The sequence below is a fragment of the Rhizophagus irregularis genome, chromosome 6 (genome assembly GCF_026210795.1).
Source record: "Rhizophagus irregularis chromosome 6, complete sequence".
Classification (NCBI taxonomy): Eukaryota; Fungi; Glomeromycota; class Glomeromycetes; order Glomerales; family Glomeraceae; genus Rhizophagus; species Rhizophagus irregularis.
The window spans coordinates 2,676,379-2,702,704 of NC_089434.1; the positions used below are offsets into that span (position 1 = coordinate 2,676,379).

Below are 26,326 nucleotides of genomic sequence, written 5' to 3' on the forward strand. Positions count from 1 at the left end.
ATAAGCTTATTTAAAGATTAATATATGTGATATTGACGTAATGTGCCAAAAATATCAAGATATTTATGCAATCTAAAAATATCAGTATGTTAAAAACGACATGATCCTATTTTGTTGCATAAATAATAACATATATATTAAGTAAAATAGAAAGATATACTTCCATTGGATAATGAATAATTAAAATGATTATCATGCTACATTTTATAGAAACTAGTATGGGTTACAAATAACTATTCTACTGAAAACACCTTGACTAATAATAAATAACACTGTTGATTATTTACATTGTTCTACATTTATTTCAGTTTCCTTATTAAATGAATTTTTTGTGTTTAAGTACGTTTCAACTATTACAGTACTATACAAAAAGAAAGATTTCTTTGTATATTTAAATAATCTTTATTACATTCTCAATAAACCATTGGAAATATTGATTGTTTATTAAATAAAATCTTTGTAATAGTTTTTATTGTAAAAGTGCCTTATTATTTTGTAATAAAGGAATTGATGAGACCGTTCATGGAATTCAACAATAAATCCATATATTATCTATTAGAACTTAACTAGTACTTCATTGGCTGGTAAATTTTCCTGTCGGCGAACAATACTATATCACATGCATAATATATATTATTGAGAAATTTTCCTCAATTTTGTATTTTAACATCCTAATCAAGTCATAAAAATGGAATTAAATATTTTTTAAAGAAACTATTTATTTTCAAATAAAGCGAAATTGTATCAACATTAAGCTTAATTATCACATAAAATTTTTCGGCTGGCTTGCGCGTGCTGCTCGAAGATCTGCTTGTTAAAACATGATATATAAAAAGTAAAGAAACTTAGGCCACATAAATTAGTTTTTTGGTTCACGTCAAATTTCAATTTATATATAAAAAAAAAATTTATCACGTGACTACTTAATGTAATTTTATTGGCGAATTAAATTATTATTCGCGTGTCTAAATAAAAAAATAAATAAAAGTACTTTGCTATAACCAATTAGTTTTGACATTTTTGTTTACTTTGTTTTACAAATTTCTTTTCTTCTCTTTTTACTTTCATCTAGCATATCAAATGATGCATTGTGCTCACCGACTAATGTTTTTGGTGGCCTTCAAAATCTGCTTCCCACCAATCAGAGGATAAATATAAATATAAAATTGATATATTTTCACTCACAAGAGTCTTGTTTTTTTTCAACAAGTAAACCTTCCCAATCTTTCGATTTTTGACTTTCTTATTGGTTTTCAACAAGGTATCTTCCGATTTCTATAATATCTTCATAAGAGGATGCGAACATTTGTGGACCACCTCTCCTCTCGTTATTGTTCCACTGGTTGCGTGTAAAATTTGTATTATAAAAAATACTTTCAAACCCCTAAGATTTCCACAGATTGCGGACCCATCCAATTAGCCAATATTTTAAAGTTTATTGAGTCCAAATTGTACCATTGTGTACGTATCACGAAGGTTTTTTGCGGATTCCTCCATAAGACCCATCTCATAAGCAATTCCTTATCTTTACCCGACTCCTTCACCTCCTTCAATGCCAATATAGATGATTCGAGAAAGTCAAACATAATTTCCTTGTTGATCTTGAATCTAATGAGTAATGAGACTTGATTAGAAGTCACGTTCAACGAAATAGGTGGTGATACTCAGTAAGAAGAGAATCAATAGTGTTACTTGTTGATTTGTTTGTTGATTCATCAGGTAATGTAATTTTGAAATAGTTGAAGTAGTTTAGAAGACATACATTTTCAGTCTGAAAATTCAATGATAAACTATGCGTGATTGCGTGAATTATTATACTTAGTGCAAATGAAAATTTTAAATTCATGAGGACGCTTAGTATTATATTAGTATTTCAAAAGGAAAATTTGTAATTGCTAATCTTATCAGTTATTATCTTTAAAATCATTACGTATATGATATTAATAAATAAATGAGGATCTTGTAAGCAAATGCGTTTTTCATTGGACGACAATTTGTTTCGATTATTTATATTATATATATTATATCTACCGTCATTACTACAATATTTACATTATATTAGTAATAATTTTCTTTTCAGTATTAATAAAGTAATTAACAAAATTTTATGAATTGGATAACTACGCCACATGTAATAATTAGAATCACGTCATCTTTGAACTTTTTGTTAGAACTTTATTATTTTATTAAATAAATTTAATTTTGGAAAAATATGATTGTAAATTGTCACACAAATTTGCATTATCTGATAGACCGAAATTCTATACTATTCTCTTTTTGCTGTTCATAAAACTCTATCAGAATCTGCATCATACCCAAAGCTTCAAGAATAAATACTAACCTTGATTTAATTTTCACAAATGTTCAACAATAACATGAATACATCCTTCTTTTGGACGCTCAATATTATTTTAATTCATTAGTATCACAGAATTTATCTGTAAGATGAATCGATACCAAAATTTAAAAAATGAACACAACAATTTTATTGGTAGTCAATCATGTGTTCGTTGGCACGTGCGAAATTTGGCGCAGTATTAGAAAATCACATTTTTTATCGAATCTTCTTTTCAATCCTTTTATTCTTTTTTTTTTAAATTATATTTAAAAATGATTATAAATACCGTATTTTGCGGTATATAAGCACCTTTTTTTGCACTTGATGCCGGCCAAGATCCTCATAATTTTGGCCAAAATCGCCATAATTCTGGCCAGGGGTGCTTACTTTCAGGGGTGCTTACTTACCGCAAAATACGGTAAATTTGAATAATTCTATTTAAAATTACTTGCGAAAAATATTTAGACAAAAAAAATGAGTTATATATAAAATGCAAAATTTATAAGTAAAATAACAAATTATTATAAATGATTACAAAAGTTACACTCTTTAATTCTAAAAGTCATTTAATTATAAAAAAAGATAAAAAATGATTTCTTTAGAGATCTAATATAACCAAGCAAAAAAAAAATGAATTATCTATGCATCTCTTCTAATAATTTCTGAATTAACAGGGTTATATTGAATATTGAGTTTATCTAATAAGTCTTTTTTCAATTCCGGAAAATCATTGATATTCCATTCACCTTTACTAATCATTTCTTTAACTTTTTCTCGAGCCTTAACAACATCAGCGTAATAATGTCTTAAAGTTAAAATTATATATTAGTAAAAAAAAAAATTGTCAAATAAAGAGATAAATAAAATAAATAAATGACATACATTACTTCAGGAAACCATGCTTCCCAACGTCTCTGATGTGGAAGTAAGTAAAATAATTCAATTTCGACTAGAATCTACAAGAAGAAAAAATTGAGTACTTCTTACAAAAAAAATATAATTTTATTAAAAATGAAATTATTATACCTCTGCCTTTTGCATTAAATATGAGATTCTATTATTATCTTTTTCAATTGCTTTATTGAGCAAACCAATAAACAAATTCATAAGATATACAACAATCATAAAAGAAAATAAGACAATTAATATGATAAGAGCAGGATGTTCTTTATACGCCCATTTATTTGATAAAGCACTTGGATCACCTATTAATAATAGTAAATGATTTAGATTGAACAAGACTTAAAAAAGAAAATAAAAGAATTAAAAGATGTGAATTATACCTGTAAGAAATAAATATATTGCAAAAAGTGCGGTTCCATAATCTGTAAACATGTTGGTATTCTCATCAGGTGCTTGAATAAATGATGCGTTCTGCGCAGTTGTTCCATTTATTTGATTATAATACGTTGTATTCAAATTCCAAGGATTATTAGGATCATTATTAATTGTAGGTTGATCCAAGACATAGGCAAGTTTTGGTTTTAAAAGGACAAAAAAAGCATGAGCAAAACTAATAATTATAATAAATAAAATGACCAAAAAGGAAATCAATTGTTTCGCAACACCAACAATTATTGCGAAATAGATACCAAATGATTCAAATGCTCTAAAAAACAATAGAAATTTTATGTCTAATAAAAGACATGAAAATGAGAGCAAAGAAGTGTTTTCATTATTTGAATGTAACCAATAAATGGAAGTGGCAGTTGGAATTAAATATGCACCCAAATCTATATGAATGTAATAAATTTAATAATATCATAACAAAGTCATGTATTGTATACTAATTTAATTCTTACCAAAAAAATTCCAATAATTGAGAAACCATTTTTTAGGATTATAGATAAATTGACGAATTTCTTGAATAAGATGAAAAGATCCAAGAGTAATTGAGGTCTTTAAAACGTTCCTCTTTAAATTTTCATTAAGGTAATCTTGAGGAATTGTTGCGACAGCAGTAAAACACAAAAATAAAGCCATAAATAAATTACAAATTATAAAATAATAATACTTTCCGTAGGCGTTCCACTTAAAATTAATTAATGCTTCCCCATTCCATGTTTTGTAGATATCTCTATTTATTATATTAACAAATGGACTAGGTTTAGGCCAAAATAAATCAAAAATGTAATTATAATCTCGTGGATAATTAACAAACTTAATATATGAAATCATAAAAGTAATTGTTGGTATTGAAGGTCTTGAATGTATTAAGTAAATTTTATAAATAAAATAAATTAATATAATTGTGGAAATTGAAAAAATAATGGAAAAAATTTGAGCATGATTAGAAATAAAAAGAGCTAAGAAAAGTATTGAAATCACAACTAGCGCATAAGTTACATAATAAAGAACTATTAATGGAATCGGTGGTAACATAGAAATAAATCGGTCTATATATATTGTATATATTGCACATAAAATAGGCGGATGAATCAAATTAACTTTTGGAGGATGTTTGAAAAAAGAATAAAGATGTAAATTGATATTTCGATGTTTTAAACTATAAATAGGAGAATCTATAATCATGGCTGTTTCTAATGAATATCTTAAGATATATTCAGGAAAATGTTCATTCAACAATGGCATTGTAGAAGTAATAATACTTAAAAACTTGCTATTGTTTCTTAAATCTTGTCTAAAATAAATTATACATTTTTTATAAATATCTTCTATCAATTCAAATTTATGTTCTTTAATTGAGAATGATAATAATTCAACACCATATTTCAAAAGACTTGACTTATTATCTATCAAATATGAAGTCCATTCATCATTCAATTTAAAACTCTCATAATTAAGTAAAGGTAAAGTGGGAGTTGAAAATTTTAATTTTTTATAATAATAATAATAATAATGATAGTAATAGTAACGTTTTAATTTTAATCCTAACAACCCAGGAATAAAATTCATATACTCCATATATTTTAAATATTTTAAATACATATGATAATAATAGTTTAAGGAAATAGATTTGTTATCTTCATTAAAATGATAAATAAAAAGACCAATTGTTGTTAATATAAGGATATCACCGTTATCAAATAATGAGCTACTAATTAAATACTTTTCAAAGTTTGAATAATCGCTATCAAATTTCGTGGAAGTTCGATACCACTTATCCTTGAGAACTCGCAATTCAATTTCTTCATCATCAATTTTTATTTTCCACTGGTTAAATTCAAGTTCACGTTTTTGTACATAGTAATTTGATGAAGCAACAACAAATAATTTACGTATAGCATTCATATAAGGACTGAATAAATGGGCATTTAAGAGTTTGAAATCTTCCTTGATCCTAAAATGACTATAATAATTATTGGAATAATCATACCAGTTATCAATAATTTCGTCAGAAATTTGAAGTGGAAAATTAATCTTTGATATCACATTTTCAACTTTAATCTTCTGAACATTTCCATCTAGAATTCCAAACCCATAGTTATTTGTAGTTAGAATGTTATTTGGTAATGGATTTTCTATATTTAAACGATCTAAACTTTTTTTCCAACAATAATCCATGATAGATTTCCAAATTCCTTTATTCGGTATACGATCAAATAATTGAAGTAATACAAGACATGATCCGGTATGTTTCATAAAATTATATAGTTGAATATCTAAATAAAGATTAATTTAGTATAAATGATAAGATTAATGTTTTAATTTTTTAAAAAAATCAATACCATTGTTTATATCCAAAGTAGCGATAGGAATTCTTAATTCAATTGAATAAATAATAATTTCATCCTCGATTCTTAGACAAATAAATATACCATTACTGGAAATTCTCACGTCCTTTGCGTCCTTTGTTTTCATCCAAAACATTCTTATGAAATTTCCAGTAATACTATTCCACTCATAGGCATAATCATTCGAAAATAAATAAAGTTTGTCATATCTTGTAATTAATTCAGTTAATTCAAAATCTTCGGGCAACTCGTAAATTCTTTTGCACTTCAAATCGTTATTGTTACTTTGTGTAGAATAAATATAAATATAAAGATGGCTTTCTCGATATAAAACAAATAAAATAAATTCTCCTTTTGAATTAAAGGTGCAATAATATGGTTTAAAATATTTTCTTATGTCGATGAAGTATTCTATAAAAGATTTTAAACGATAATAATTTCTCATATCGATTTTTATTTGATTATTATTTCTTATGTCGATTATATCTAATATATAATTAATTATAAAGATTAATGTTTAATATCGATTTTCTTCAGGTAATATTTTTAAGTTAATATTTATAGAAACTACTTACTTAAAAGCGTCCTGTCATTATTAATATATGCAAGTTTCTTATCATCAGAAACACATATTTGGTTTATTTCATAATTTATTTTGACACTATCGTTTGATTTAAGTTGTCCTTCATCTACATCTTCGATATTCCAACCGACAACTGAATGATCTTCTTGACTATAAGTAACAAGATACCTTCCACCTGGTGATATTTCTATCTTAGTAATAGGTTTATTATTATGCGGTTTGTCAGTAATACTATTTCTATTGGATTCGATTATGTTATTAGTATTCATGGGGACAATATACGAAGAAGCGTCATTCATTTTTATAACTAGGAAACTATTTGTATAAATACAAATAATTTTTTTTTTAAAAAAAAATAAAAAAAAAGAACGATTCTACCGAAACCACTTTATATAAATTTGACGAACACTAATAATTATTTTACATTGTTCCAGTTTCTTGATTAGGATATTATTACGCATTGAAATGACATAAATTCTTCTGGAAAATTATAAAAAGAAAAGGAAACTGCGGAAAATGCGTAGGTACTGTACTACGTTCCTTATTATGGAGGATTCGTAGGCGGATTTTGAAATCCGTCTCGTGAAATCTTTTTGGAAAATTCCTGTTAGATAACTTGTATGCTTTATAACCAGTGAAAATTTATTATCGATAGAATTTTTGTATTTCCGCTGACTAATGATTCAATTTGATGTCAAACACATTATTTTTTTTTTATTAATTGATTTGTAGTAAACGTATTTTTTTTTCATTCAAATTCTTATATATAGTAATAAATTTTAACATACAATACAAAAAAACGATCTTTTTTAACTAAAATTTGTAAAAACTTTTGGTTATCAGATAGTTTTTATTAGCTTTATTATCTATTACCAATAAAAAATAAAAGTAAAATTAAAGCTTTAATTAGGGTGATTTTTTACCAATATTAATTAGCCATAATTGATATTAAAATTTCGTTACATTAAAAATTCTTTAAAAAAAAACTTAAGACTATCTCCTCATTTTTTGAAAATATTTGTTTAGCAAAGTGGCTGAAGAAAAATCAAGTTTTTACCGGAATACTTTCATAAGAATTAAAGTTATCTGAATATAAAAGCCGACTCTTGCGACGATCATAATCTTTCAATAGTAAAATTCATATGGAACTGCATGACGATATTTAATTTTCTTCTGAAAAAAAACGGAGTTTTAGATTTTGTGTTAGTCTGAGCAAAAAAATTTTTGCGCACATTTTATATACTGCAGTAAAATCTATTTTTAATGATTATGACACCTTTTGAACCTAATAGGAAGTTTAAATGATATAAGCGATTTTTTATTAAAAACAAGATTTTTTTTTTTTGGAATTTCGTGTGACATTTAATCTTGTATAATTTCGCATCATTATTTTTTTGCCACTTAATATAAACCTTTATTAATAGGGCGTTATGTAGTATTTAAAAATAGATACAGTTGGTTTTGAGCTGAGAAAATAGCACTCGAGTTACCGGAAAAGATGGTGAAACTGAAAAAGCAAGCTTTTAATTATTTAATTGTCCGGAACGAAGCGAAGGTATCGATACTAAAAAGAATTTCGCGAAAAAAAATTTTGAAAATTTTGAAAAATAGAACAGATTTCAAATACTGTACAATTAATTTCACTCCGCAGTTTCCGTTTCTAATATTATGTACTCTACACGTAAATAAATTTAAATGGTTCCTATTGACTATTGATTTTCTAACGGGAGTGAAATCTTAAATATTATGTCATTTTATAAAACACATTCTTGATATTATTCCATGAACTTGAGGTTTGAACAATATCATAGTAACGTTTAAGTTAACACGCACGATAATATAATAACATTCATGATATGTGATTCTCGATTTCTGAAAGTCTTTCTGAATGGTTTGTTTATAATATCCATAATAGTGAAACATTCGTGGTCCGCATTTTATTTCATAACCGTTCCATTGGTTTTTATATGTGGAAAATTTGTCAATGTAGAAAATATTTCAAACCCAAACGGTGTCATTGTATTCGCTATTACGGAGGTTTTTTGCAGATTCCTCTGTAAGACCCCATCTCTTAAGCAATTCCTTATCTTCACACCCTCAATTCCTACAATGCCAATACAGATGATCGGATTCAGTTGCTCGCGTTCTTCAAGAATTCAATACGAAACCTTTCAATTACGATTTACGAGACTTGATTGAAGTTTAAGATGGTGAATTGGATCAAATCAACTGGCCTTTTGAATGTGATTTCGCCATAATTCTCCAAGGCAGTGAGAATGCTGTCCACACCCCACCACAATCTTTCATTTGGAACTAAATCTTGGTATGTCATACTTTCATTCGTCCATATCATCCAATATACGACAATTGCATTAAATGCCACATGATCCCTAATGAAATCAATTGTGATTTCAAACGATCACCCAAAGTCGAGGTTAGGGCTAGTGCTTCGATCCGGATGAAAACTTTGAATATTTTCATGTGACGATTATGGCTGAGAAAGATTATGAATTTCAGATTTAAACAGACTATAATTTAAACCAACATTAAAGTATTATTATCCCAAAAATTTATACTAATTCTGGCCAAACTCATAGTGCCAGCGAAATTTAATGAAATTCAATCCGGATGAAAATCCGGATAAAACCGCTAGGATCGAAGTACTAGTTAGGGCTGCCTAGGTGGATATTAATTCCGTTTTTACTTATATTGGGCGCTTTGGTAGTTTGTTGCGTGAAAAAAATTTTATATTACCCTGTATTTTACAATTTTAAAGTGAAAAGAAAAAAAGGATAGAAATTAGGAAATTCACTCTGTCGCACAGACCCGAGTACCTATCGTATTTTCTTTTTATATCAAAGTAATAGTGAGTGAGATGTTGGGCAGGTATGGAACGAGATTAAGAAATGTAGAAAAATCATTTTTTTTTCTTGTAGAACAAGTATATGAGAGAGTTTTTGAGGGTGTCATAATTATTAAATAAAAGATTTTTCAATCGATATTGAATTAAGAAATAAATAATTGTTAATAATCAACAAATATTATTAAAATATTACTTTAACGATATAATACTGTATTAGTTTTTTCATAATAAAATTATCTTTTTCAATTATTGTTACTCCGTGCTGCACAACAATTAAATGTTTGTTCAGAAAACATAAAAAATGACTATTTGCAACCGAAATTATATAATTTCTACGTTGATAAGAATTAAATATGATATAAATTCCGGTAAATTTCTGTCTCTCACGTGACGTCATCCGATATTTAATAATGTACAGTACAGTACATAGTTATAAAAAATAAATAAGTTATAATGCGAAGATTAATATAATGTCATCATTCTAATACTACTATTTAACTAGTTAAACATTATAATTCCAATTTCAAAGACATTATCTTTATATGGATTTGTAGTTAATGTTATTATAATAATTACATTAAATATGAAATTTATCTGAATTATTATATTGAAGCTTAATCAAATCTATAATTCCTTGAGGTTGATTTTGATTGAATCGATTCTAAATGATTCGTATTTGTTTGTTCGTGTTGTTTTATCTCAGAAATAGCGCGATATTTTTCTATTTGTAATTCATTTCTGTGATCATTAAAAGATTATATAAACTTCATTTTTTTTTTGTTAGCGTTAGACGTAAGTTATCTTTATTTTACAGTTCTTTCAATATGTAAACAGATATTCAATTAATAAAATGATAAAAAATTATAGTGATACATTTCAGATTTCCTATGATAAAAGTCTTTGCATTTTTTTGATTCCTTTTTGATTAACCAAATATCTTTTTTTTTTGGTTGACTTACTAAACTTTTTTCTTTTTATACGATGTTCTTCATAATTACGTCGTTCCCGATGACTAATTGAACTTAGATTGCAAAATTTTATTATCTAATAACCTTGTTTGTCATGAATTCAAGACGAGACTACCTCTTCAGAACGGAGCTAATGTGGAAAATTAAATAGGCGGTGATCTTACCATCTTAGTAAGAAGAGGATCTCTTGTTTCGTCAGGTAATGTAGTTTTGGAAGTGGCTGATGCAATTAATTGTGGAAAAGAAACCATATCATTTAAAGTCATTCGATTAATATAACGTTATATGAAGGCTTGGAAGTGTTTTATTAAAAAAAAATGCACTTACTCGGTCCATTTCGAGTATGAGATTTCATCAGTTATCAGTTGTTTGTATTGTGCGTGCTTGAAATATAAAAAAAATTGTAAATATCAAACCCAATAACATAACAGCAGCAAAATAACTGTTCATACTTTGTCAATTGTGAAAATGAACTTCTAAAAGGAATAATAGCATCTATTTTCAAGGGGCAAAACTGCGCGTCCACCCAGTACGGAAACTTTAACAATCACAACTTTATATCTCACTGCAGTCTTCTTCTTAATAATTCCAAGCTTGAAAACCTTTTATAAATAATTATTGACTTGTCAACAACATGTTATAAGTTCTTGGAAAAAGATGTTAATAACAATATTGATCGAGAGAAAGTCGAATTCACAGACTTTTACTTAATTCAGCCACATTTATATTCAAAATAGTAAGCTTTTTCTTAAAAATTAATTTAATCCTGATATTTCCTTCGATTTTCAAATGATTTTAAATGATTAAACTCTTCGTGAATGTAAGTCAACAAGTGTGACAAATAAAATGAGATTATATGACGTCGCTGTAGTTTACCTTACTGAAGACATTTATTGAAGAGTATAAAAACAAAAGATCGGGCTGATTACTACAATAAAGAAAATGATTATTTGAAAAACTACCGTCATGTCTAATCAAATGTACACGTAAAATTACTTTGGCTGGCAAAAAGTAAATGTGTATTATATACCATATTTATAAATAAGGCCGTGAATCAAAATTTTAACTATAAAAGACCTAATATTAATAAAATTTTATCTTCTCCACCCTGTCCAAAACTCACCTATGAAGATAATACTAAATATACTATCCTCCAAAAAATGGTTACGGAAATAATTGGCAACTTAGCTTTATTCATTTATCGATTTTTGATATGTATTGGCGCAGTATTTTTGTTATAAATAACAACAATGCTGCGCCGATTTATGCGAATATACCCATTAACCATTTATAATTGTGAAATTTTATTGATCTTTTTAAGTTGGTATGACTTGGTTGGTTACGGAGAACAGCGAATAAATATTGTAAATACTGCATGCAGTACGTTAATCTATCTATAACAGATAATGACAATCATTTTTCATTTTTTTTAAAATACACGCGTGAGATAATGTCGAAATTATATTGTTAATAAATTGAGTACAACTGTTATTGGTGATGTTTTGCGTCGTCCTTCCTTACGTAATGTTGATTTACTACATAGGCGTAAAATTAATATTTGGTACAAAATTATTAAGTGATGAAACATTCGATCTTTTTACGGAAAATAATTTCGATCTATCGAATATATAGGAATTGTTCTGCTCATTCTTTTATAATACTATTCATAAAAATACTTAATAATCAAACTCAGACATTAGATATTCTTTATGAATATAGAAATTATTGTCCGGAGCGAAGCGAAGGACTATATATGTCTACGCACTATGATGATCTATGGAAATAACGTGTAAATTTTCAATCACATGAGTTTCTCTGTCCAGGAATTCCAAGACGTTATGCTGCTAATCAGCAGAAAATTACCGGAATTCCAAGGCGTTATGCTGCTAATTAGTAGAATATCGCTACATCTTTATTTATTATACTTCGCTCCGGACTTACAACGGTTCCCGTTTCCTAGTATTTTAGAACAAATAATGAATCAAATTGGGGATAAGGAGGACGCTCGGAGAAAGAAAAGAAATTCCGCGTTGTATATATATATAATATTGAAAAATCATGATATAACAGTCGTAGAAGGAAAAATATTAAATTTCTATAATGATATATAAAGTAGATGTAGCGAGATATGCACATGATTTCGTTGTCTTGCTAAATAAGGTTTATCAATTCTAATTTGTTTATAATATTTTTCATGTATGAATTGTATGAATTTCTGAATTACAAATCTTTTAAGGTTGATCTCTCAAATGTTACACATTGTACCTAATATTGTTACAGTATGTGAGTTCCTTTTGTCGGTTCCTAATGAGATGAATTCGCGGCTATAAAAACTACAGATACTGTATAAAAGGGGCTTTATTCAACAAAAAAAATTGGTTTCTATTCTTTTAAAAATTTTCTTATTTATTATGATGAATCCCCTTTAAATAATAATATCAATAATATCCAAGATAGATTTATTATTGATAATAGTGGGTTTAATATTTATTCTAGTGATTTACCACAAACAAATGTTATGCAAATAGAACAACATTCATCAAATACTCTTAATAACAACTTAAATATTTCTTATGGCATTCCAGTATCTTACGCAACTAATAATTATGAACGACAATCCATGACCCCTTCTATAAATAATGAACGTGTTATTTCAACATCTACTATACAATCTAATCCTGCTGCAAACTCATCAAATTCATCCTATACGCCATATAATTCCAATCATAACGTTAATACTCCATCGCTAAATTTTAATAATCCCGGAACATTTAGATTTGAGATTCCGGGATTCGTAATTGTCGTTATACCTACTACGCCTACCACAAATTCAACTAGTTTAAATACGCAAAATCAATTTCAACAGGAGCATACTTACTCAAATATCACTAACGATAATTCGCACACTCAATTTCAACAACAACAACAAAATTTTCTTGATGTAAATGGTTCATTTATCAATTTCAATAACTTTCGTGGGTAACACTTTCTGATTTAAGTAATATAACATACAGTATACTATATGCTATTCTACACATCTATTTTTCCTATCATTATACTATATTTTATTTTGATATTTTTATATAAGGAGAATTTTATAGGTTATTTATTAGCAATATTTATTATTAAGGTTAATTTTATGATGTATTATCATGATTAAATAAAATTTATCGTTAAAATAATTAAAACTACGTGATAACTTTTTTTATGTGAAGTTTAATAGAATGATGACTGACTGATTGGAATCCGGAACGGCACATTATTGATGCGTTAAATTAATTTGATTTCCAAAATTCTTGTAGAGAATCGTAAGCGATTTTTAATAACCTTTCTCAGAGATACTCACCAAACTAAAAGGTTGCTTTATTATCAATTTTGGCCTCTTTTTTTCTAACATTCACTTTATGTACTTTATCTTTCGAAGAACAATCGCTTTATGATGAATTTTTAAAGCAAACTAATTTATATGGGAATTATAAAGCTTTAATTTGGGCCAACATTAACTAACTTTTTGCAGGGATAAACGAGGTAGTACTCCGTGACTTTCTTATTATAATACCTATATAAATTATGCAAGCTTAATTTTTTTAAAAAAAAGGGATGAGAATTTTTTTTAAAAAAATGCAGGATCGCCTATCAATAATATGGACCAGGGAGAGAAGGAGTTGATACGTTGAGGCCATACCAATTGGATTTTCTGTTTAACACGAATTTTTATTGAAAAAAGAGGGGGGGTGCCAAAAATAATTTTCAAAATTTTTTAAAACTATTATTAACTATCAAATTTTGAAAATATGAGGGAAGAGGAGTAAAAAACAAAAAAAATCAAAGACTTTTTCTTTTTTTGATGTTATATAAACTTGGAATTTTTGAGAGGGGAGGGGGGATTGTTAAACAAAATTCTTGTAGAGGAGAATCGTTAACTGACGATGATTGTGTGCTTTTTAATAACCCTCAGGAACACTCACTAAACTAAAAGATTGTTTTTTATCAATTTATCCAACACTTACCTTATGTGATCTCTGAACTTTATCTTTCAAAGAACGGTCGAGAATTTTAAAGCAAACTAATTTATGTGAGAATTACAAAGCTTTAATTTGGGCCTACATTAACTCGCTTTTTTAGGGGATATGGTGAACGAGGTAGTACTCCGTTATAATACCTATATAAATTATGCGAGCTTAAATTTTTTTAAAAAAAGGGATGAGAATTTTTTTTAAAAAAATGCAGGATCGCCTATCATTCTTAGAGATCTAACTAATAATCTCAAAATATAATGCATTATAAATAATTAGCATATGAAATGTAAGAAAATCTTAGTATACTAATATATTGAAGACCCTGTTAAATGTATATTAAGAAGTAATTGTAGTACGATACGCTAGTTAAAAATTATGTACGACGACAGAACATAATATATCTAATACTTCCTCAAAAATAAAGTTTTTGACTTCTGAAGTTCTGAACAAATGAATAAAATCATCATAATAATACTTGCACGTAACTTTCAATGCTACTCATTAATTTGCTTCGAACTCGCATAACTGATAATTTTTTTGCCGTTCGTATGATATACCTTAATTATGAGTATACAATTTCGATAATTAAAGAAGTGAATTTTTGTTAATAATAAAACAAATTGGATACTATTTATTGTATATTTATTTTTGTGATCAAAAATATAATAGATTTTCATATTTGTAATATTTGTTTAAGATTTTGAATTTTAACGGAAAATTTATTTCATATTAATATTATCAGTTATGAATAACAAAGATAAATAGGCTGAATATAACTCGTTTTACAAAACAAAAAGGATTTCAACCAATGTTAATAATATTGATCGACCTTAACATTTGGTACAACGTTATGTGATTCAATTTTTCTACTGATTTGTAAACGGACGGTACTTATTAAATTACTTTCCTTATATCGTAGTAGCTAATTAAACCCGTGTAACAATCCATAAGATCACATTTTTACACAACATAAAAAAGATAAGAATTTTCTCCCACCTTTTTATTTTTTTCATAAAAAAGAAATGATTCAAAGTAAGTAATGCATTAAACCTTTTTAATGTATGATGATGTTTTCTTTGAAAAATATTCTTTCTAAAGAAAAATAATAAATTTAAAAAAAGAAGGTTACATTAAAAAAAAAAGAGGCAATAAAAAAGGTTACATCAAAATAAAAAAGTAAAATAAATAATCTTTATGTATTGGTTGGGTTTAATTGTTACATTGTTTACGAAAACGTAAATTTTATTTTAATTAAAAAATTCCTAATGAATAATATTGTATGTGTATTATTGTAAGTATGTATATTATTTCATTAAATCTGTATTCTGTAACTGTCGTACATTTGTATGTCGTATTTCAAATTCGTTCATGTGCATTTTCGGTTGTTTATTTCATATAAAATGAAAACCGAATTTTTTTTTTGGATTTTTTTTTGTGAAATAATTATCTCTCCCATTTCCTTATCCCTACCTCTCTTTATTTTTTTTCCTTCCTTCCTTCCTTTCTTTCTATCCTCTATTAAAAAATTTTTTCTTGATGTTATTCAAGATTAAATTTCTTAATTAAAATCATCCATTCATTCATTCACTTATTACCGTAATTTTAAAAATAAAAATCCTTTAATAATTACCTTTAAAAAAAAAAATTAAAATATGGGAAGAAGAAAATTATTTAATGGACCTCTCTCTTCAATATTAACGTTAATAACGTTATTATTTTTGATATCATTTGTTGTTGGTCAAGCACCTGCACCAGCTGTTCCTGCTCCCGCTCCCGCTCCCGCAAAAGCCCCTGCTAAGGAAGCAGATGCTAAAAAAACCAAAGAACCCGCAAAAGCCAATACTAAAGCTCCAGCTAAAGGAAAAGCAAAGGAAGATGATGCAAAGAATGCAAAAGATGCAAAGGGTGCAAAGGGCGCAAAAGATGCAAAGGGTGCAAAGGCAAAGGTTGACCCTAAAGCTGCTAAAGCTCCAGCTCCCCCAGCTGCCGCAGCTCCACCACCTCCACCAGCTCCACCAGTTCCAGCTCCAGCTCCAGCTCCAGCTCCAGTTCCAGCTCCAGACCAAAATTTAGCAAAACAATGTAATGATTGTTGGACTAATAAGAGATCAGAATTACCAGCTTGTAAGGGAATATCGAAGGATGAATTTACGGCATTTAATAAATCACCTAATTCACCAAAAGTTGCCAGTTGTTTATGTTTATTTGCCAATAGTATGGCATCAGTTTTTGATAATGAATGTAGCGCTGTTTGCGTTGATCAAAAACTTATTACTGACCTCAATAATCAAGCATCTCAATATAAAACTGCTTATAAATGTGATGATAAAGGTAATTCTATATTGGGCTCTAGTAGTAATCTTGTTGGAGGATCTGGAAATCAAACAGCCTCTGCCATTTCAAATAATATTAATGAAAATAATATGGTCCTCGGATTATCTTTCATGATTGGAATGGTTTTATTCTTAATCTTTAATTAAAAAAAATAATTTATTATAAAAATAATTATATATATATATATAGTGATTGCACCTGGGGTGTTTATTATTTCATTTGTATCTATTATTGTATCTCTTTGATTTTGTAGAATACATTTTTATAGAATATTTGGGTTTTTTTTTTTAGCTAATTATAATAATTTTTAATTACGGTAATTTATTAAACAACTCTTTACTTTCTATAAAAGAAACGTAAATTTTATTAAATTTGTTAAAAATTTTTTTTTCAATTGTTTTAATTGTTCCATGTTTGATTTGAGTGTAATCATGCTTTATTTACTCTATCATGCTTCTACGCACATTAATCCATTCGTTAAAGACAATTTAACGTGTAATATTTTGTAACACAATGTGTTTATATGCAAAATGCAAAGACAAAGAGGATTAAGTTTTGTATTAGGTCAAGAAAAACAATGTTATCTTTGTCTGCTCTCATCTGTGATTCCAGAAATCGAGGATTCAGAGTATTCAGCGATCCTATTATTGGTATACAACCATCTTGATAATCGAATTTATGGGTAATAAATTTAATTATTAGGTAACATATCAGATAACATGTAAACGAATAAACAATTTTTTTTTTGAATGATCTATCTTGATAATAGCATCTAACTAAAAGAATATAAGCTTGACCTTTATCTGTTTGCGGTTAATATATGAAAAAATCATATAATTGGTTTAATGTGCGTACAAAAGTGTAAATGTGTAATGATGTAATTTCAGAATGGATTATGTATTACAAGGTCTTCTTGTGATTTTACAAAGAAAAATCGAAAAAGAATATTAGTTTGCATGATCGAACGAAACATTATTAATTCTATTACAAATGTAACCAAAGTTTATATTTTTTGCGTTCTAGTTCATGTTACTTTTTAATTATTCACAAGCTAACTATTGAAAATGAAATTAATTGATATCGATTCACAAATTTTGAATGTTTATATTGAATCGGTCATATTTCGATTCTAGAATACATACCGTACCGCACTGCATAAGTTAATTAAGTTATCCCCCCCCCCTTAAGAATATCTCAATCTATAATACGTACAGTAGCAGTTGATTTATGCCGTATAATAAAGGTAGTGACAATAGTTAATAGATATTAAGTAATATTTTAGGGGAGGGTTAATACAAAAGCATTTTTATTGGTCAAAAATCAATATATTATGTAATTGAATATTATTGGTTTACTCAAAGGAAAAGCTTCTTATGAAAATGATATTTCATATATATTAGTTTTAAGTATTATCAGGATGGAAGTTGTAACCGAGGTACAGTATATACAATTTCTAAACCAGTTACTGTATTTCGAGATATGTTGTGCAGTGTGATTCGGCCCTTTTATTGTATAGTGGTGAATGGCGATTCTTGGTAATTTATTGATTCCATCAAGTATATATACACAGTATTAAATAACTATTTTCTACGGACGTTCAACAGTAAATCATTTGGAAATACAGAATCTTGATTCTCCAATTCATCAATATCCTCGATACTACTGTATATAAAAATCGGTTATCGGAATGATTTAATTCGATAGTGGATAAATTTTATCCCATTATCTGTTGTTGTATTGTACAATATTTAAATTTTTATTTATTTATATTATTCACATATGGTAGTTATGAGTACCCCGATCTCTATAAGAGTATACACTATAATAATTTTGGCCAAATATCAAATTTTGGCAAAACTTAGCACCAGGCGTAACGCCGATCGGTTGATGAATTGAATACACATGATAATTGATAATCAGCAACTTTGTGCTACGTCGATTAAATATAAAAATGATATACTAAAAAAAACGATCAACTTTTTTTTTTCTCTCTTTCCATTTAAAATGAAAGTTATTATAACGGGAGCTTCTGGTTTATTAGGACGTGCTGTTTACAAAACTTTTAAGGAAACAAATTCAAATTATGAAGGTATTTTTTATCAAAGATTATAAGATTATAACTTATATTATAAAGTTTTTTAAATTTTTGATTTTCCAATTTTTTTTTTTTTCAAATTTCATTCATTCATTTCAATTATTTTAAATGATTTCTGTAATAATCATAATTTATTTTTATTTAAAAAATCTTATATAGTTATTGGACTTGCAAAAACCAGAGTAAAAAATGATTTAAAACAGGTTATTCTTATCATGATCAATTATGATCAATTTTCAAATTTTCTTCAAATTTCTTCAAATTTCTTAAAAAATTATCTTATATTTTTAACTGATTGTAAATTTTTTATCTTCTTTTAATAAAGTTGGATTTAACTGATAAAGCAGCTGTTGAATCATTCATTGAAGAAATTAAACCTGATGGTAAATCTCCTTTTTATAAAGTAACTGAATAAATAAATAAAATCTTTTTGGTTAAAATAAAAAATTCAATTTATTTTTTTTTTTTAAAAAAAAAAGTAATTATTCATAGTGCTGCCGAAAGAAAACCTGATGTAGTAGAAAAAAATCAAGAATTAGCTTATGAGGTAAGTTATAATCTTTTGGGACAATAGTTATATGAATGCTAAATGCATTTACAAAGGATATCTTAATATTTTACATTATTTTCATTATTTTACATTAATAATAAATTTGATTGATAGTTAAACGTAAATACAACGGAACACCTTGCTAAATTATCATTAAAATACAAATTTTCATTAACTTATATTTCAACGGATTATGTATTCGATGGAAAAAATCCTCCTTATGAAGTTGATGATACACCTAATCCAATAAATCTATATGGTAAATGTATTTACCAAACTGATGGGATGGATAGATATAAAGAGTATTTCGAATTTTTGGTTGACTTTAATTTATTGTTAATTTAGGAAATACAAAATATCAAGGAGAATTAGCCATACAAAAAATTAATCCCGATAGTATAATCTTAAGAATACCTCTATTGTAAGTATTTTAACCAATTTTTTGAAAATGAGAAATTTTTAATCTGAATCGTATACTTAGATACGGTGAAGCCGAATCTCCCGCTGAATCAGCTGCGAATATATTGATTGATTCTGTAAAGGTAATGTTGATATTAATTGGATTTGTGCGTGAAAAGATTTTGTAATGGTCGGCTACGATTTTTGAAGCACCAGAATCTATAAAAATCAGATGAATCGCATTATTTGCTTCAATTAAATATTTATTAATATTGGATTTTTATTTTAGGATTCATCAAAGAAGACTGAAATAAATAATATTTCCAAAAGATATCCTACAAATGGTAAATATACCTGCCTTTTATAATAATAATATTTCTTTTTTTTATATATAATGAATTTTTGAATTCAAAATCTTGAACTTAAATTAATTTAGTCGAAGATGTCGCTAGAGTAATTAAAGATCTTACAGGTATTTAATTAAATCGATCCTTTTTATTCTCTCTAAAATTTACTTTTAGTAAAAATAATAATTTATTTTATTATAGTGAAAAGTGTTGAACAAAATGTTCCAATAAAAGGAATATTTCATTTTACCGCAAATGAAATGTTTACAAAATATGAAATATGTAGTAAGTCCTTAAATATATATATATATATGAATTAGTATTATTATAAAATCTTTTTTTTTTACTTATTCATTCCTTTAATATTTTTTTTTATTTTTTTTTAGAAACTTTTGCTAAAATATTGAATTGTTCAAGTGACCATTTAATTCCGCTTGATTCACAACCGCCTTCAGCTGCAGGTAAGTTATCGATAATTTATTATTTGTCTAAATAATATAATTATTAATACTATATTGTTATTATACTATTTTTTTTTTATAGCGAAACAACCTTTTGATAGTCATTTATCAACCAAGAGACTTGAAGAATTGGGTATTGATACAAAATGTGTCGGGTTTGAAGAATGGTGGACTAAATATCTTGGAGTATGATTATTAGAATATAATTATTTGAATATAATTAGTAATTTGATTGAAAATTTTTTTTTTTTGTCAAAACATTTGTGTAACTTTTTAAATTATTGTTAGAATGTTGGATTATAAGGTTCGATCGATATTATTCTGCATCGATCGATATTATAATCAAAAAGATTCTCTCCCAATTGATCAAAATCATTTTATTTTATTGGATAAACCTATTTATAACGGTCTTTGACTTTTATAGTTAATCCCTTTACCCAAATAAATACTTTTTTTCATTTTGTATTTCCTAAAAAAGTTTAAAAAAGTTTTACAAATTAAACGAAAAAGTAAGTAAAAGAAATAAATAACATACGTATATCACGATCATGATGATATTATTCATGTGAAAATTCTAATTGTTTGAAAAAAAAAAATAATAATAAAAAAATTGTTTATGGCTTTTTTTTTGTTTTGATTAAACAAATAAGGAGAAAAAAATCGTGCTGTTTTTAAGTTTATACATAATCTTTTTAAGATAAGCTAATTATAAATTTTTTTTTTATTATCCCCCCCAAAAAAAAATCTTTTTTTTTAATCGTAAGTTTTTTTTTTTTCGAAATTTTTGACGGTTAAACGTTTTGCACGTTCATTCGTCCGGGTAATCGCCCAATCATCCTTAAAATTGACAATAATAATCAATAACAATACAATAAAATAAACACAGTAAATAAATGCGCACTTAAATGAAATACAATAATAAATCAAATAGATAGATGATTGAAAACAAATTTTTGATTGATAAAATTAATGTTTGAATACGTTAAATAGTAAATACGTTTTGAAAATATATAAATTCTATTTTTTTTTTATCAGCATATATATACATTGGTCATTGAAGGAAACAATATTTAAATGCACCTACAAATTTTTTATGATTTTTATTTTCACTGTGAATGAAAAAGAATATCTTTGTATGAAAAATATATTGGAATGAGAAGAATATCTTTGTATGAAAAATCTTTTGTGTGAAAAAAAATATGTATATATCTTGATATAAAAAGTATCAAAATCATTTAGAATGTATCTTTATTAAATTCTACAGTTGTAAAAAAAAAAATAATTGAAAAAAAAATACACAATGAAAGAAAATATTTATATATAAAGTTTTTTTTTTTTGGATGATGAAAGTCGAGATTATCATTTACAACCTTCAATATGTTATAATTAAATGTTATAAATATATAATAATATGAGAGAGGATATACATATATATATAAATTTATTTTCTTCCAGTATCACCTCCAGCTGTTGCAGTTGGTGGTTGACCACGAAAAGATTCTTGAAATTTGCTGGTTACATCTTGACCTGCAATAACAGTCATAAAATCTAATAATGCTCCTTTAAGCCAATCTAAATCTTTTGGAATACCATTATTAAATGGAGTTTGTCTTTTAGAATTTGAATCATTTGCTGATGATGAATTGTTATTATTACCAAGATGAACGTTACGATTAACATCAACGCCATCCCATGATTGATCAAAATATTTTTGTAAGAAATCCTCCCAATCATCCCCCATCATAGCTATTCTCTCTCTAACTCCACTTCTCAATTGTGCCCATACACGTGAAGTACGGAATAATCTTCGGGCATCATCGTAGAACGTTAAAAGGTATGAAACAAAAAATATAAAACATACACTTGTTATACAAAATGAATATAATATCATTAAAGAAACACCTTTTACTACTGAAGATGAAAGAACTTTTCTTGGTATATTAAGAGGACGAAGAAGAAGAGCTTTAAATAATCCATTCTCATCATTATTAGAACTATTACGAGTTGAAGGTGTTTCTGTAATATCATTTCTAAGTACATTTGTTCCATTAGGTGTTATATTATTTTGTTGTTGTGATGGATAAAAATTTGCTTGACTGATATTATTGAAGTAAGGATTTTGATGTCCTGAAGGTCCTGCAGGATAATCAAAGTCATTGATATCGTCGTACGGACCAAATGGTGGTGTGGGGGAGTTCGTACGAGGAGACATTTGTAATTATTTTAAATTCTTCAAATAATTATTTAAGTTACACTAATAATACTTTTGTTTTGTTAAAAAAAAGTTTTTTATTGTCTTGAATCTATAAAAAAACTAAGAAAGTTCCAAATTTTTGAAGAAAAAAAAAATTTTTTTTTTGCTGCAAGAAAAAAAAATTCCCCAGTCCTATTTATTTATACTGAAAGAGAATATTGAACCCAAAAAAAGAAGGGAGAAACTTTATTAGTAAAAAAAAGGTTTTTTTTTTTATCGGGTTGAAAAAAGAGGGCACTATCCGAATAAAGGTTTACTTCACTAAAAATGATTTATTATAATAAACAAAGAAAAAAACAAACAATTTTAGATAAGATAACAAATTTTTTCATATACTTACAGGTTCACTGGAAAGAAAATTTACGGTTAAAAAAAAATTTTTTTTTTTTTTTTGAAAAGAACACTTTTAGAAAAAAAAGAATTGTAATAAAAACTTATTTATATAAGAATGATAACTGATGTGATAATTATTATATATATTGTACAATTACACGGGCCCAAAAAAATATATTATAACTTTTCTTGTTTTTGTTTCAGGCGTTTGTACTTCAAAGAATTACCATATATTATTAAAATCACAAGGATTCGGAATCCCTTTTATGATGACATCTTTTTTTTTCTAATAAGGCAATGATGATTATTATAATTAAAGTGGCTTGGGACACTCATGAAAATCCGTTTTTTAATGAGCTTCCATCTATTAAAACTTGATTTGTTGGTTGTGCAAGTCTTTTTTTCCTCCTTGAAAAAACAGCCTAATATATATTATAGAACTTTTTTTTTTTTTTGAATACACGATCAATTGGAACACATAAGGAAATCATTCTTTTATATTCACGCCTTTCGCATGGTGCTTTTTTGCTTACCATGTAAAGGAATTGTTGCCAATCTTTTAAACTTTACATAACGTATGCACGTAAACATCCTTGATTATTGAAAGTTATCATATGTACAACTATTTATCTATTTGTCACTAATTGTTAATTTCATGCAATGTTTTGTTTTATTAAAAAAAAATAATAATAATAAGACTGGTAACAGCATACTGGCCGTTTTTTATATTATTACAAGTCAAAAACTTTAACTATTGTCACGTGATCTGAACGTGAGATTTTCAAGTGATATTCGAGCAAAAAAATTATTGATATAACGTAATCTTATCTTTATGACGAACATTTAATCAAACACCAAACCGTTTTTGGGAACATTTTAATCTTTGTAAACTTTTAAATCAAGGAGATTTAAATTATGAGAGACATTTTTATACATTTTATTTAAGGATTACTTTTTTTTAATAAAACTATATTTCTTTTCTTTCGTATTATTAGTATTTAATTGCATATATTTCTAGATTGCTTTAATGTTTTTGTCAAGTATCTCTTATACAAATTACATAATTATACTAACAGATGATATACTACAATAATACACTAGAATATAATATAAAATTTTCTATTAATTAATTCTTAAATAATCTTATTTTTAGAAAAAAATATCAAATAATCTATAATCTTAAATTTCAGTTCTACTTTTTTCAATTTTTTCAATTAAGAAATTTAATTTATTAATTAATAATAAAATATTTAAACTTTTAATATATCTTGTTTCAAATTATTCAATTCTAATACAAAAATAATGGTATATATTTCTATTAATATATATATTATAATTTTATTTATAATTTTTTAAACTAATATTTTACATTTAATATTCAAATGCTTAAGTGCAGTGTTTTGTGATAATTACATTTCTTTGTGAATTTTTTGTTTTATCTTAATTTAAAAATACTTATTTCAGTTATTTTATTAAATGTTATTCTTCCTAAAGAATTAGCTATTCTTTTAATAAATAATAATTTAAATAATATATATTTTATTTTTAAATAATTTAATTATAAGTTGCCTTTATTTGTAATTTGACCTACTGGCAATTTTAATAAATAATACCTGCTTCCTTTAAAAATAATTTTTAAAAATAATAATAGTTTTATATTAAAATTATTTTCATTTAAAATATATAAATATTAATTATAATAAAACCATATTTTAATATAATTTATTAATTTCAATACAAATTTTTTTTTCTGATATCCAATCTTTTATTTTTAAATAATATTTTTTTATATAATTAAAATTCATTTAATATATATATTGTATTATTAAAAATATATTAAACTATTCTGTTTCTTTTTTTTATAAGTTTTTTTTTTACTGTTGATGTCTACTATTTCTTGATTTACTTGTAGAAATTTTTGAAGCATTACTGCATTAGTATTAATTATCATATCTTTCTTTAAGTATAATTGAAATTAGTTACAAATTAAAAAGAAATTACAAAAAAAACTTAGTTATTAATTCTTTTTAATAACCTTTGATATCATATTTATCAAATTCTTCAATATTTGTTAAATCAATTATTTTGAAATCAAATATTTTAAAGTTTAAATATTTATTAGTATTTTTAAAATAATTTTTTTATTTTATTTTTATTTTTAATTAATATTATATTAAATTCCATTTTTTGCAAATTTTTTGCAATTAATTTTTAAATTACAAATTAATTTAATATTTTATATTTAATGATTTTAATATAATAATTTATATTTAATATTTAAATATTTTTAAATTTATAAATTTAATACGATTAACATTTCTTATCTATTAATAAAGTTTTAAATATGTTGCAACTAAAAAAAAAATTTAAATTTATTAAAATAAATTTTATTTTAGAAAAATTTCTATACAATAATTTCCTATTAAATGAAATTTAAAATTAAAATTTTAAAATTATTATATAAATATAAATTTTAATTATTAATTTTTTTGGAAGTTTTTAAGGACTGTTATATTTAAAATGATTTATTTTACATATAATTTACTTGCATAGGAAAATAACTAATTAATAGTATATATATAGAATTTATTTATTAAATAATGAATGGTATATAAGTTAATTATATTAACGTAGTTTTAGTTTCTTCATATACTTTATATTTGAATTTTATTTCTTTATTAATAAGTTTATAAATATATATATTGTAATTAAAAAAAATTGTTAATTTTTTAAAAAATCAAATAAATTAAAAAAAAAATATAGAATAGTAATAATATTTTAAAATAGTATTAATATGCTTCTTCAAATTTAATTACATTACAAACTTTATAGCCAAGATAATATATTACTAGTTCTATATTAAAGATAACTTTAGTAAGGCTTTTTTTGTAGTTTAAAAAAAATTTCATACATTTTGTCAGCTGGTAAGAAAGTTTATGATCTTTAATCTTATATTAAAAATTTTAAAGTTTTTCAAAAAAAATTTAACAGTTCGATCAAAACTTTTTAAAAAAAATTAAAAGAAATAATTAAAAAAAGTTTTAATTTGAAAAACAAAAAAAATTTAAAAAAAAGTTAAGAAGATAA

The 26,326-nt window shown here is 25.6% G+C and overlaps 5 protein-coding genes across 5 annotated transcripts; 3 read left to right on the plus strand and 2 right to left on the minus strand.

Moving 5' to 3' along the window:
- Window positions 1-2,889: 2,889 nt before the first annotated feature.
- OCT59_026318 (uncharacterized protein) lies at window positions 2,890-10,713 on the minus strand (the record flags this gene model as incomplete). Its single annotated transcript, XM_066143104.1, has 6 exons — window positions 2,890-3,143; window positions 3,221-3,294; window positions 3,365-3,543; window positions 4,759-5,961; window positions 10,439-10,523; window positions 10,612-10,713. The coding sequence occupies 6 exons, from the start codon at window positions 10,711-10,713 to the stop codon at window positions 2,978-2,980; spliced, it is 1,809 nt and encodes a 602-aa protein (XP_065992657.1). The 3' UTR covers window positions 2,890-2,977.
- Window positions 10,714-12,965: 2,252 nt separating this feature from the next.
- Window positions 12,966-13,430, plus strand: OCT59_026319 (uncharacterized protein; the record flags this gene model as incomplete). The annotated part of the gene is made up of 1 exon (XM_025324832.2): window positions 12,966-13,430. One exon carries the CDS (start codon window positions 12,966-12,968, stop codon window positions 13,428-13,430), a length of 465 nt encoding a protein of 154 aa, XP_025184252.2.
- A 2,470-nt stretch (window positions 13,431-15,900) lies between these two features.
- OCT59_026320 (uncharacterized protein) lies at window positions 15,901-17,201 on the plus strand. Its single transcript, XM_025314898.2, has one exon. It carries the CDS (start codon window positions 16,119-16,121, stop codon window positions 16,944-16,946), a length of 828 nt encoding a protein of 275 aa, XP_025184251.1. The 5' UTR covers window positions 15,901-16,118; the 3' UTR covers window positions 16,947-17,201.
- A 1,603-nt stretch (window positions 17,202-18,804) lies between these two features.
- OCT59_026321 (uncharacterized protein) lies at window positions 18,805-20,844 on the plus strand (the record flags this gene model as incomplete). The annotated part of the gene is made up of 12 exons (XM_025314897.2): window positions 18,805-18,889; window positions 19,055-19,098; window positions 19,221-19,278; window positions 19,375-19,442; window positions 19,560-19,704; window positions 19,791-19,866; window positions 19,927-19,987; window positions 20,134-20,188; window positions 20,281-20,316; window positions 20,393-20,476; window positions 20,578-20,652; window positions 20,735-20,844. The coding sequence occupies 12 exons, from the start codon at window positions 18,805-18,807 to the stop codon at window positions 20,842-20,844; spliced, it is 897 nt and encodes a 298-aa protein (XP_025184250.1).
- Window positions 20,845-21,701: 857 nt separating this feature from the next.
- On the minus strand, window positions 21,702-23,152 carry OCT59_026322 (uncharacterized protein). Its single transcript, XM_025314896.2, has one exon. The coding sequence runs from the start codon at window positions 22,862-22,864 to the stop codon at window positions 22,094-22,096; it is 771 nt and encodes a 256-aa protein (XP_025184249.1). The 5' UTR covers window positions 22,865-23,152; the 3' UTR covers window positions 21,702-22,093.
- Between the last annotated feature and the right edge of the window lie 3,174 nt (window positions 23,153-26,326).